General features: G+C 35.2%; 1 protein-coding gene across 2 annotated transcripts in view; it reads left to right on the top strand.

Annotated features, from left to right (window-relative positions):
• The first annotated feature begins 1,261 nt into the window (after positions 1–1,261).
• LOC113109716 (leucine-rich repeat transmembrane neuronal protein 4-like) overlaps positions 1,262–13,244 on the top strand; it is a 53,477-nt gene continuing 41,494 nt past the window's right edge. For both annotated transcript variants that reach the window (XR_003293006.1, XM_026273460.1), the window contains exon 1: positions 1,262–1,869. Coding sequence is in view for 1 of the 2 variants with exons in the window: in XM_026273460.1 (XP_026129245.1) it covers positions 1,866–1,869 (4 nt within the window). In the remaining variant the exon portion in view is untranslated. The remainder of the gene's footprint in view (positions 1,870–13,244) is intronic.

Raw genomic sequence — 13,244 nt, forward strand, 5'->3', positions numbered from 1 at the left:
TATATTCCATTGCTTAAAATTATCTGCATGTCTTCAATGCGGCAAGAGATCAAATGAAGCCATAGCATCCTTAATCCACTCATATCAAGACTGCCAATGTGTAAGTTCCAAGAATTTTTTTTTTTTATTGTCAAAATCTTGTATAAGACAGCCAAGATGGAACTGAGTTAAGAGAAAAATGGCTGTTCTAGTGAAATAAGCACAACATATTGTCTTTTTAGATAATTTGCCAGTTTGAAACGCATCAAGAACTGTAGTTGCACCTTGTTAACAGAGCTTGTGACAAAATAATTTACTTATGGAGCGTAAAATTAGATGGATTCACAGGTAAAGACCGGAAGAAAACTCATCAACATGTACGCATTTTATGTTCCCAAAACAGCTTCAAGTAATTTATATTTATCCACAAGGATGGCTAAAAAAACAGCAAAAAAGAAAAACATTCCTACAGTACCATGACATTCCTATCAAAAGTAAATGAAGCTGGTATTTCTTTGTGGCTTTTAACTATTTGCATTGCTTTGAAGCATAGACATCAGGTCAGGCAGAGCACAAGAATAGCTTGTAACAAACCTGTTTTTCAAACCAGAAGATGAATCAGAATAATTGGTTTATACAGATTATATGATTTTTTTTTTTTTCTTAGTTCAGCTGCTACTCTCTCTGTGTTTTTTTTTTGTTTGTTTTGTTTTTTTTTTTACAGTAAGTGCTCATACTAATCAAGACTTGAATAAATGATTGTGTCAAAGAACATCAAGAAGAAAAAAGAAAGAAAAAAAGGATCTGGACATAAAAAAACTGAAATATTTTTCATATGCCTAAATGAACCTGAATATATATCTCATAAAATATTGAAATATTTACTTTCTAAATATGTTATGTATGGTTAAAACGTTTCAACAGCGACAAGCATCTATTTCAATTCATTCTGTGGAGTATGGTCTGGCTGAATCTTCCTAAATCATAAATCTTTCTGTCAGACAATAATTCCAGACATTAGAATGTAAAGTAATTGAACAATTTGGAACTAGAATCTTATTAATGGAATATATATATATATATATATATATATATATATATATATATATATATATATATATATATATATATATATATATATATATATAGTGTTATAGTATAGTATATTATAAAATTAGTCAAACAGTCGTTGTTGGTGACCAGACCTTTAATGGTGATCTCTCTTGCTATTGTGTAATGATTAGCAGGGTGTCATTTACATTCTTCAACAGTCTTGGTTGGTAGGGGGGTGTTCTGGCATTCTGCTAGTGTTTACTGCAGCAGGTTTGCCTTCGGGTCACCTTTATTATGACTGTAGAGAGGACCTGAGGGCGGGAGCGCGCAATCATCACGGTCTGTGATATTTCTTAGGGACGGAGCAGCTCTTATAGACTCTCTACTGCGGCGGCGAGCACGGCTTTCCTCTCACACAAAGACTCAAGACTCAGTCTTTTCTGGCTTTGCTTACCTCTGTTACCTCTGGTCGATAAGCTCCGCATGATTTAAACATCATTGTTCCAGTTATGCGTCCCAGAACAACTTTTGCCCTCATCTTCAGTCAGTTGCTCGCTGCGTAACGAGAATTCATTCATATTCCGTTTGAACGACGGATGGCAATCATGTTAATTGCTGTTGGATGTACCCTGGTTTGCCGTGCTGTTGGATTAAACGGGGCACGCAGCACGTTCTAAAGTGTCTTGCGACATGGAGTCGGATCGATAATGATTTTAGTTGGGCTGTAATACTGCTCGGACTAAAGGTAAAAGTCTTCGTTTGAGTGGATCCTGAGAGACTGTGCAGTAACCGCGCGGATAAAACGCGAGTGGAATCAAAAGCGCGCGGCTGACATGGGTGAGTTCTTGTCATTCTGGGCTAAAGTTTATCCGTTAGTATAGATGAGGATTCATTCATTTTATATTTCAAATAGATGTTATATCATTTGCAGAGTGAAAACATTTAGTCGGTCCATTTGTGTAAAATGAAATAGGGCTATAAAATGCGCTCTTAAATCTTAAAATCCCAAATTAGGAAACTACACATTTACTTCTTCTGCATTTGTTAGACAGGTATTATTAATGGAAATATGAAAATCATCCCAGGCACAGGTATTATAACGTCGCATGTCAAATAAATATTGGATTGTCTGTCAAATATGTGATGGGAAGTTCGATTTTCTTGAATCGGTTCAAGCTGTTCGAAAAACTGCTTTTACGTAAGCACGTGGTATCTGACAGTATGGTTTAGCCTATTGCAACAAAAAGATCAATCTCTTTTTATGCACATATTGAATTTTATTACTGTTCTTCCGATTGTGTTTTTGTTAATATGTGTATTTATTTTTATATCTGGTCAGAGTTTAACTTGCAGCAAAAAAATACCCTAATATTATGTTTTATTGTAAATTTTATTGTTTAATTAGCAATAATAGTCTCCTATGAAAAAAGTTATAAGTCGTTACAAACCCATAATAGCTTTGCTCGTCTTCGGAACACAATTTAAGATATTTTGGATGAAAACCGGGAGGCTTGTGACTGTCCTATTGACTTGCTAAGTGAATTACACTATCAAGGTCCAGAGAAGTATGAAAAGCATCATCACAATAGTCCATCTGCCATCAGTGGTTTAATTGTAACGTTATGAAGCGACGATAAGACTGTTTTTGTATATGAAGAAAACTAAAATAATGACTTTATTCAACAATTTGTCTCCTCTGCTTCACCTTAGCACCATTTTAAAGCAAATCTGCTGAATGCAAACTACGTACGCTATTGTGTTAGCTGCGACACAAGAATACGTTTTCTACATGTGTTTACACTTTGATTTGAAAGAAAATGTGGATGACACATAAAAGCATATGCAGGAAATAAACTGTTGAACAAAGCGTTTTTTTTTTTCTTTCTTTTTTTTCTTCACGTACAAAAAGTATTCGCTTCGCTTTATCATTTTACAGTAGAACCATTAATGGCAGAAGGACTATTCTGATTATGTCTTTAATACTTTTGTGGACCTTGACAGTGTAATTAACTTGGCAGTGAATGGGACAGTCACAAGCCTCCCGGTTTTCATCCAAAATAACTTAAATTGTGTTCCGAAGACCAAAGTTTTTATGGGTTTGAAACATTATTAAGTGATTAATGAAAACATGTTCATTTTGGGGTGGAGTACACCTTAAACCTGATCACTGGAGTCAGATAGTCCAAAATATCCGATGTGACCAGTGATCTTACTGATTCAGTTCGTGGTCAGACCGATTTTGTCCACTGTCTAAACGGTTAATTGAAAGATCTAGCTATGAAAACAATCCGTTCACAAATCTGAGATTTAATGTGTTGTTGACAGATGACGAAATGTAGGTAATGAAGCAAAAAATAAATAAAGGAATAAATATAATTATAATTAAATATAGTAGCCTAAGCTCACCACCACCTTTCCTTTTTAAATAGAAGAAATGTCCTAAATGTGTTTAATAGTTCAGAGGAGCTTGCAGTTATTAAAGGAAGATATTAGTCTGGTCCATTCGCTCTTCATTTTCTAAACTTTTTTTTGCCCTAAGTGTGATATCTTAGTGTGACTTTAAAAATATTAATATTTCATGAATGTATCTTTTAATGTAGATTTAGATATAGATTACCTGGCAAAACTATGTTTTCACACTACAGGGCAGAGCTGGGGCTAGTTGTCACACTTTATACACAAGTGATTATTTCTCATGGCAAGTTTATTCTTTAAAAAGACAAGTTGTGAATAGTTGCTTTAGAGCCGGAGCCACACACACACACACAAAAAAATATGTATATATAAAAAAAAACAACCTACAACAACCAACCTTCAACATTTCCACTGTTATTGCCCAGAAATAAAACACCCCCGACACACTGTAAAGACTCACTGACCTTTGCCAAATAGTAGCCTATACATTTATAACATAAAACACATCTTGCCTGATTTGACATTTATGAAAAATAACTTGTCCTGAGTTCCCAGTTCAGCCTTCTATATTTGAGTGCTTTGTTTACTGTAGTTGATCATTGTTTGAATATATGTCAACGTGGTTTTATTTATACATAATCTGTTAACTTAATGAGATATAGACCTTTAAAGAACTTTCTTGTACTGTATGTCTATATGCATATTATATAAATTAAATTTTATTATGGCTTGTAATGCTTTTACAGTGAGATTAGCGACTCTTACATGGTTCTTCATGTTTAAAACATTCTAATTCTCTATCTATTTCAGTATTTGATCCCAGAGTCCCAAACTATACTAACCAAGCTAACATGATTTCCCATTTATTCCTGCTGAGTGAAGAGTAGAGATGGGCCATGGCGGGCTCGGGATGATGGATTGCACTTAGAAATTGCCAGTTGTCATGAAAATCTACTACGTCTACTAGAATCAGACCCATTCTTGAGGCCATTATGTTGATAACTAGCTCTACATACATACTTCAAAAGCCTACAGGGAAGGCTAATATTAACACTACAGTGCTTTATCACTTTACCACACTGATATGATTTTTTAATATGCCAGCCCATGCATTCTGTGTAGATCCAAGTATTTTAATCCAACTGTAGACTAAAGATCTCGTGTCGAACATAAGAAAAACCTTTAGGTATGTAAAGTGATTTGCATTTGTACTTTGCTCTCATTACACAGACAGACACTGTTCCTTTCTTGGCTGGTATTTCTAGCTTGATTTGGTTTTCAATGAAGGCACAAATATTTTAATTTCACTTGGTTACATCATCATACTTATTTATCCCTTTAATACAATACCTTAAGCTAATATAACTGAGAAAGGGGGTTAAAATTTGTGCAAGCCTTGCTAAACATAAAGGGACAGTTAACCTAATAATGAAGATCCTGTCATTGTACACTCATCCACATGAGGTTCCAAACCTGTATGAATTACTTTCTTCAGTGGAACAAAAAAAAGATGCCTCATTAAAAATAATGTTGTCCATACAATCAAAGTCAATGGGGTCTGTTGTTTAAGTCCCCAATGAATTTCACTATATGGACAAAAATAGTGAAAACAAGAAGAAAAGATGTCATGGAAGTTTGGAAAAATGACAGAATTTTCACTTTTGGTTGAATCATCCCTCACAACAAAGTGTACAGCTGCACAGACAGTGAAGTTTCTCTTCTTAATATAGAAAGATGACTGGTCTCTGCATGCTTGCCTTTACAGTCCTGAGCTTCTTTGTAATCTTATCGGAGCATGTTTAAATTATTTGTGAACAGTCGCCACCAAGCTTTTGGCATTTTTAATCCTGAGCACCATTGTGAAGCCTGTTACTTACTGTGTAGAATTCAGATGTACAGTAGGCCTATATCTGTCTCATAGCATTGGATTAATTGGATTTTTCAACCACAATTATGCTGTAAATAGTGCTTGAAGTATAAATCACACTTTTGTTTGGCGCTCCACATCCTGACTGAGGCACAGACACAGCACTCTTCAATCTCACAATTAATGTGTGTTGAATAATGTGCCTTAAGTATGCAGGAGGTCCATCATTTCATTATTGCAGCTTTGGTTTGACCAGGTGAGTTATATGCTTGAGCTGTAGTCTCATATGGATTGAATCCATTATCCCAGCTCTGGAATTAGTTGAGAGTTGCTGTCCCTTGTTAAATACTGGATGTATCCCATCCCGCTGAGTGATCTCTTATTTAACCACCCTGAAATTTCATTATCCTAAAACTTTTTATGATCTTAAACACATTATGCAGGTGCTTAACATTGTTATAGAAGAGCCACTGTGTGCTCCTTCCAAATAAAATTGGAGTCCCTCTCGAGATGTTGTTTTGGAATCGGTTCAGGAATTCTTTGGGTGCAGAACATATGCATTTTTGTCTTAAAGCATATCCTGCAGTACTTCCCCTGCCGTTACAAAAAATATACTATTTTATTGGATTTTCTTTCTTCTTCTTTTTTCAATTATATTCTCACTCACACCTAAAACTACTTGTAGGACCAAAAACTAATACCTCATATACATTAAACATGTTTCACAGCCTGTCTAGTCCTGGTACTCAAGAATCAGTGTAATGAAAGGATCATCACTGGACTTTGACTGTTTAGTCTTTCTATGTTTGTATATTTTTTATAATTAGAACCCAATCATGCTCAAGAGAGGGATCCTGTAGAGAGGCAAACAACTTAATAAGGGCTCAAACCCATTATGCAGCAGCTGTGTGTCATATTTAATCATACTTATAATACGAGGGGAAGCTTTGTAAGGAAAATAACCATTATTTTGCATTCCAATAATAGACATTTGCATGTCCTGTGGCCACTTTGGTTTCAGGTAAGTTATTAATATTGTATTTGCACTTAATCTGCTCAAAGTTTAGTGTAGAGAGATATAAGTGCAGATTTTCATTAAACATTTACCCAGTCTATCTATCATACAGCTGACGTGCCTTTTAAAATTAGTGTTGATTTGACAGCAGAGTTTGATGCGAGCAGCAGGAAGCCGGCTATCGATTTTTTTTCTTTCTTTTTTTTCTTTTTTGAAGTATTAGTCTACTGAATATGATATAAAAAGGCAAACTTATGCGTCAAAACCATTTGATTCCATTCAGTTTCAAAAGTTCACGTTTAATCCAGGTTTTGCCATTATCTTGGCACTTTGGGTAATAGCCTTAGCTTCACCATGGCATTTATATTAATATCAGGCTTGTCACAGTGCCAAGGAATACGGCAGCTGACTGTGCTGTATGTGCCAGCGTCTTCCTAGCCTTTTGAATAGGAGCCTGCCACAGTTGTACAATGTTTTAAATGAGTGGCTTTTAAATGAACTAACCTTGGATGAGCTATGGCGCATGGACCTTCAAAGTATTTTAGTTCGCTGAGTAAAAAAGTGGTGTCTGGATCGATTTTTTTCTGCAGTATTACTCACAGGTGGCAGACTCGCCACCACTGTCTGCCATAGATCTCTGATTCGTTCAACACCGAATGACATTTGCAGTCAAACACTACTGTGCCGCTGCATCTGTAAGTGGCTCGTTCGTTGTTCTCTTGATTTGAGTTGGATCAAAGACAGAGTCTGAGGGTTGGTTTAGGAGGGGTATTGCAAATATTTCCACTTGAGTGCCATTGATTGACACTACCTTGGTAGATGAGGATTACATATAAGAGACTCAGTGCAATCAGCTGGCAGTGTGTTGGGTTGAATATCAAATGTCACACAGTGACTTGCTGGTTAGCACTGTTGTCTTACTGCAAGAAGGTCCCCGGGTCGTGTCCCGGCAGAGATAGGAGGGCTTTCTGTGTGGAGTTTACATGATCTCCCTGTGTCTGAGTGGGTTTATGCCGAGTGTTGCAGTTTCCTCCCACAGCCCAAAGACAGACAGGTTAGGTTAACTGAGCATTTTAATAAATGGTCCCTTGATGTGTGTGTAAAGACAAGACTTGTGTATGGATGAATATAGCTATAGATGCTGGATTGGCAAACAAAATCAAATTTCACAACTACAATATGAAAATATTTGATACCAAATTGCTGCAAAATGTGAAATGGAGACCAAGATGATTTTTGCATTGCAACATTAAACTCAGGCTTATGTAATCATCAAGATTGGTAAAAATGTAGTATCGCAATATTAAATACATATACTGCCAGAAGTTTAAAATAGTTAAGAAGTTTTTATGCTTTTTAGTCTCTCTTATGCTCACCAAGGCTGCATTTATTTTGACTTATTAATGGTAATAATTGTGAAAATGTAAAATAAATGATTTTTGTTTAAATATATTTTAAAAATTAATTTATTTTGAGTATCCTAACAGTCTTCAGTGTCACATGGACCTCTAGAAAAGATTCTAATAAGCACCAAATTAGCATATTAGGATGATTTCTGAAGGTACAATAATAAATGGTAATCATTTTTCACATTGTTAGAGTTTTAACTTTATTTTTGATCAAATGAATGCAGCCTTGGTGAATATTATTTATTTATTTTTGCAATAAATTATTTATCAGTATTTTGTTATTATTCAATAAAAGAATCGCCTATACCAGTCATCTGTCATGAATCAAACTACAATGCTCCTTGCAAGGATATCTCAGTAAAAAGACAAAGTCCTTCTTTTGTCTTGCAGTACAATGTCTTTTTTAATCTTATTGCATTTAATTCAACTCCCATTTCACAACTTATGTAATTTATGATTTATTTTGCTGTTAAACTAAAGAAATCAGGAGAAATATGTTCTTTGCAGCCAGATGGTCTAGTAAGGGCACGTACGAGCCGAAGATAACAGGGCCATGCTTTCAAGCAAAACTCTGACCCCTTGGGTTAATAATGTCCATTACTGTAGGAAGCACACAAACAGGTAATTCCTACACTTTTTCATTTGTACTTACAGAGTTTTTCCTGGACTTTGAAGCTGGGTATTTTAGGACTACATTTGTATTCTTCTTCCTGCAGTATGTGGACATGTCAATGTGTTTGTAGGGAACCATTGTGAAGGTTAATCTGCTCTTGTTTGGCTTACATGGACACTCAAGGAAATGTGACCCAAACATAGTGTCACTTCACAAATGTGTGTCCTTGTAGAGAGGGATATTATATGTGGAATGGCTACCAGTGAAGCATAGAATTGATAATAGATAACAAGTCATTTGGAAACACAGAGAAAAGGCCCTGGGTCCATTTTTATCTCCTCAAAAAGACCCAGAGGACAGTTAATATAGCTGGTATGATGGCTTTCATTGTCATCCATATGTTTACTTGGAGTATACTGAGTCACTGCATGCTAACTACAATGAAATGCAATTATGGGATTCATTGCTCGGACACTGAATTGTTTTTTATTTTTTTCACCACTGTGGAGAAAATGAAACCTTGAAAAGATGGCACTGTTTGAAGATAAAATGACTGTGATCTCTAGGTATTTTTCTCCAGTCTTCCTCTGAAATGTTCTTAACAGCATCAGTGGGATTCTAGTCTGGTAAAACTGATGACTCTGTAATTTGCTGTGTATGCTTGGATGGCCTCCGTCCTCCTTTTTTACTGTAGACAATTGAGTTCACGGTACACGCAGTGCAGATCTTCAACTGAAAGCTTATACATTAAAACTCTGATCAATTTTTTTCTTCTTTGTTCTGCATTTTGCTGTATTCTCTTTCCTGGCAAAGAAAACTCCTGTTGCACTTAAAACGTATGAGATGCAAAAGATGGTAATGAAATTGTCCATTTTGCATCATCTTTTCTGGCATGGATAACACAATATGAAACACATTTCAGACAGGAGAAGGTAATAGCTTCAGAGTAATTATGTTTGACGTAATGATTCAGCTCCAAATTGACTAATCAATTTCTATAGAACAGTATAAAATATGGTATTAAAGATATTACTGGACATTAGTCACATCTTAAAGTTGATTAGTGCATAGGTGATGATTACTTTAAAAAAAAGCTTTAAAAATGGCCCCTAGTAAATTAATCCAAATGACTCTCTTGAGACTCCTTATGTAATTCTAGTGTAATTCAAAAGCAAGTGCCAAAGGCTAAATAAGAGATTTATAGTGATTATAGAGCTGTGAGCTGTAGAACTTCTAAATCCTGGTTGTTATGTTACTGAATAATATATGTGCAGATGCAGTGGTGGACAGTAACGGAGTAGCTTTACTTCGTTACTGTACTTAAGTACATTTTTCAAGTATCTGTACTTAACTGGAGTAGTTTTATTTTGAGCAACTTTTACTTTTACTTCACTACATTCCAAAGCATAAAATCGTACTTTTTACTTCACTACATTTCATAAAACATATCGTTACTCCCTATAATATATCACGTGCTCCGACACGCAGAAGCGGTGTCTGACTCATCATGAACGAACTGAGTCTTTTCAAAATAAACTTTTAAATCGGATCGCGAATCGCACCAAACGATTCGTTTACGAATTAGAATGATCCGATTGCAGCTGTTCTGGAGTCGACCACTCACTGATTCAAATGAACCGTTTAGTGCGAGTCACCAGAAGTAAGAACCGGGAGATCTTGTGAGCGCGCGTGCGTCTGATGTTGCTAAAAGTAAGTTATGTCGAAATTTTGGATTAATTATTGTAAATGAAAATCATATTTAGGTCAAAACTGTCAGTTGTTTGGGAACTAAATCCGTTGTAAAGAGAGATCTATTTAAGCCCACTGAAATGCTCGAGTGCAGACGATGCAGACACATCAATTTTAGGTAAAACAACAAAAACCTTAAAACAACACAGATTAAATACAATAACTCATGCATGTTCAAATTCACCGCTGCCGTAATGTTAACAGTTTTATTAAAATGTGACGTCTGTTTTTATATTGTTTATCGACAGTAACGTTATACGTATGTATATTGTTTGGATTAACTAGACGAGTAGACAGACATGAATGTTCATCGTACTGAAAATAAGTAAATATTGTTAGCTGATGCTAACTGTCTAGCTAACAAGGTTGCTGGTGCTAAGTTGATGTAATTTTTATAAATGTCCAAATATTTTTATTCAGCCACATATATATATATATATATATATATATATATATATATATATATATATATATAGATAGATAGATAGATAGATAGATAGATAGATAGATAGATAGATAGATAGATTACATCTGGTTAGAAAAGAAAGGATGTGATGTTCAGAACATGGTAACTACAGTAATTATCAAAGTGGGAAGAGATGCACCCCGTTTGGCCAGGGGTGTTTTTAAACCACAGACAAGATTTGAGAAGGAAAAAATCATTATGAATTTTTTTTTATTATTATTTTCCTTAAAATGTTCTTCCTAACTTCAGGCCTTATTATCATGTCATATATACAGTACAGACCAAAAGTTTGGACACACCTTCTCATTCAAAGAGTTTTCTTTATTTTCATGACTATTAAAATTGTAGATTCACACTGAAGGCATCAAAATTATGAATTAACACATGTGGAATTATATATGGAATTATTTACATAACAAAAAAGTGTGAAACAACTGAAAATATGTCATATTGTAGGTTCTTCAAAGTAGCCACCTTTTGCTTTGATTACTGCTTTGCACACTCTTGGCATTCTCTTGATGAGCTTCAAGAGGTAGTCACCTGAAATGGTCTTCCAACAGTCTTGAAGGAGTTCCCCGAGAGATGCGTAGCACTTGTTGGCCCTTTTGCCTTCTGTCTGTGGTCCAGCTCACCCCTAAACCATCTGGATTGGGTTCAGGTCCGGTGACTGTGGAGGCCAGGTCATCTGGCGCAGCACCGCATCACTCTCCTTCTTGCTCAAATAGCCCTTGATGCCTTCAGTGTGACTCAACAATCTTCATAGTCATGAAAATAAAGAAAACTCTTTGTATGAGTTTTCCAAACTTTTGGTCTGTACTGTAACTTTGATGTTCTGTAAAACAACTAACTTTAAAATACTTTGTTCTTACTGGTAAAGATCAGATGGTCATCTCTGTTTTCTCTCAGGTACATCACAGTGTAAGCTTCACAGTGAACATTACTCTCATCAGCGTAGTCCATATCAACAACAAAAATATATTTTGACTCCATATAGTGGTTATTTTGGAAAAAATCCCAGGTATTTTGATCAGTAGGATTATAAAAAAAATGTGCTAATATAAAATTAAATTAAGTAGCCTATGTAAAATTGCAAACATCTCTCTTGCAGTACTTTTTTACTTAAGTACATAAAAAATTGAGTACTTTTGTACTTTCACTTGAGTAAAATTGAAAAAGGAGTACTTTTACTTTTACTGGAGTAATATTTTACCATATGTATCTGTACTTTTACTCAAGTACTTGATTTGTGTACTTCGTCCACCACTGTGCAGATGTCATGACAACTGGATGTGTACAACATTGGTCGCTTTGAGGTCTTTCTAGAATATGAGATCATAATGAGATCTATATGATCCTATATTCCTATAGAATATAAATTTGTGATCTCATATTTTGAGACAGATGTCAGATGAATGCAATTCAGATGTATAAGAGGCTGAGCTGTGTGTGATAATCTTGACGGGGAGTGGGAAGGTTGTATTCATGATAATGAATTAATCTATTACCTCTCAGTTTGAAGAGACAGACAAACCGCAAATGCAAATTATGCCATCAACCAATCCTGAAATAAATAGCAAAAAAAAAACATTTTGTATTTATGAAGAGAATAAAGATATAATATTTAAGTATATAAATATATTAATGCTGTTATATTTAATGTATATGCTATATATATATATGCTATATATATATATATATGCTATATATATATATATATATATATATATATATATATACAGTATTGTTCAAAATAATAGCAGTACAATGTGACTAACCAGAATAATCAAGGTTTTTAGTATATTTTTTATTGCTACGTGGCAAACAAGTTACCAGTAGGTTCAGTAGATTGTCAGAAAACAAACAAGACCCAGCATTCATGATATGCACGCTCTTAAGGCTGTGCAGTTGGGCAATTAGTTGAAAGGGGTGTGTTCAAAAAAAATAGCAGTGTCTACCTTTGACTGTACAAACTCAAAACTATTTTGTACAAACATTTTTTTTTTCTGGGATTTAGCAATCCTGTGAATCACTAAACTAATATTTAGTTGTATGACCACAGTTTTTTAAAACTGCTTGACATCTGTGTGGCATGGAGTCAACCAACTTGTGGCACCTCTCAGCTGTTATTCCACTCCATGATTCTTTAACAACATTCCACAATTCATTCACATTTCTTGGTTTTGCTTCAGAAACAGCATTTTTGATATCACCCCACAAGTTCTCAATTGGATTAAGGTCTGGAGATTGGGCTGGCCACTCCATAACATTAATTTTGTTGGTTTGGAACCAAGACTTTGCCCGTTTACTAGTGTGTTTTGGGTCATTGTCTTGTTGAAACAACCATTTCAAGGGCATGTCCTCTTCAGCATAGGGCAACATGACCTCTTCAAGTATTTTAACATATGCAAACTGATCCATGATCCCTGGTATGCGATAAATAGGCCCAACACCATAGTAGGAGAAACATGCCCATATCATGATGCTTGCACCTCCATGCTTCACTGTCTTCACTGTGTACTGTGGCTTGAATTCAGAGTTTGGGGGTCGTCTCACAAACTGCCTGTGGCCCTTGGACCCAAAAAGAACAATTTTACTCTCATCAGTCCACAAAATGTTCCTCCATTTCTCTTTAGGCCAGTTGATGTGTTCTTTGGCAAATTGTAACCTCTTCTGCACAT

This window comes from Carassius auratus, chromosome 10, assembly GCF_003368295.1.
Source record: "Carassius auratus strain Wakin chromosome 10, ASM336829v1, whole genome shotgun sequence".
Classification (NCBI taxonomy): Eukaryota; Metazoa; Chordata; class Actinopteri; order Cypriniformes; family Cyprinidae; genus Carassius; species Carassius auratus.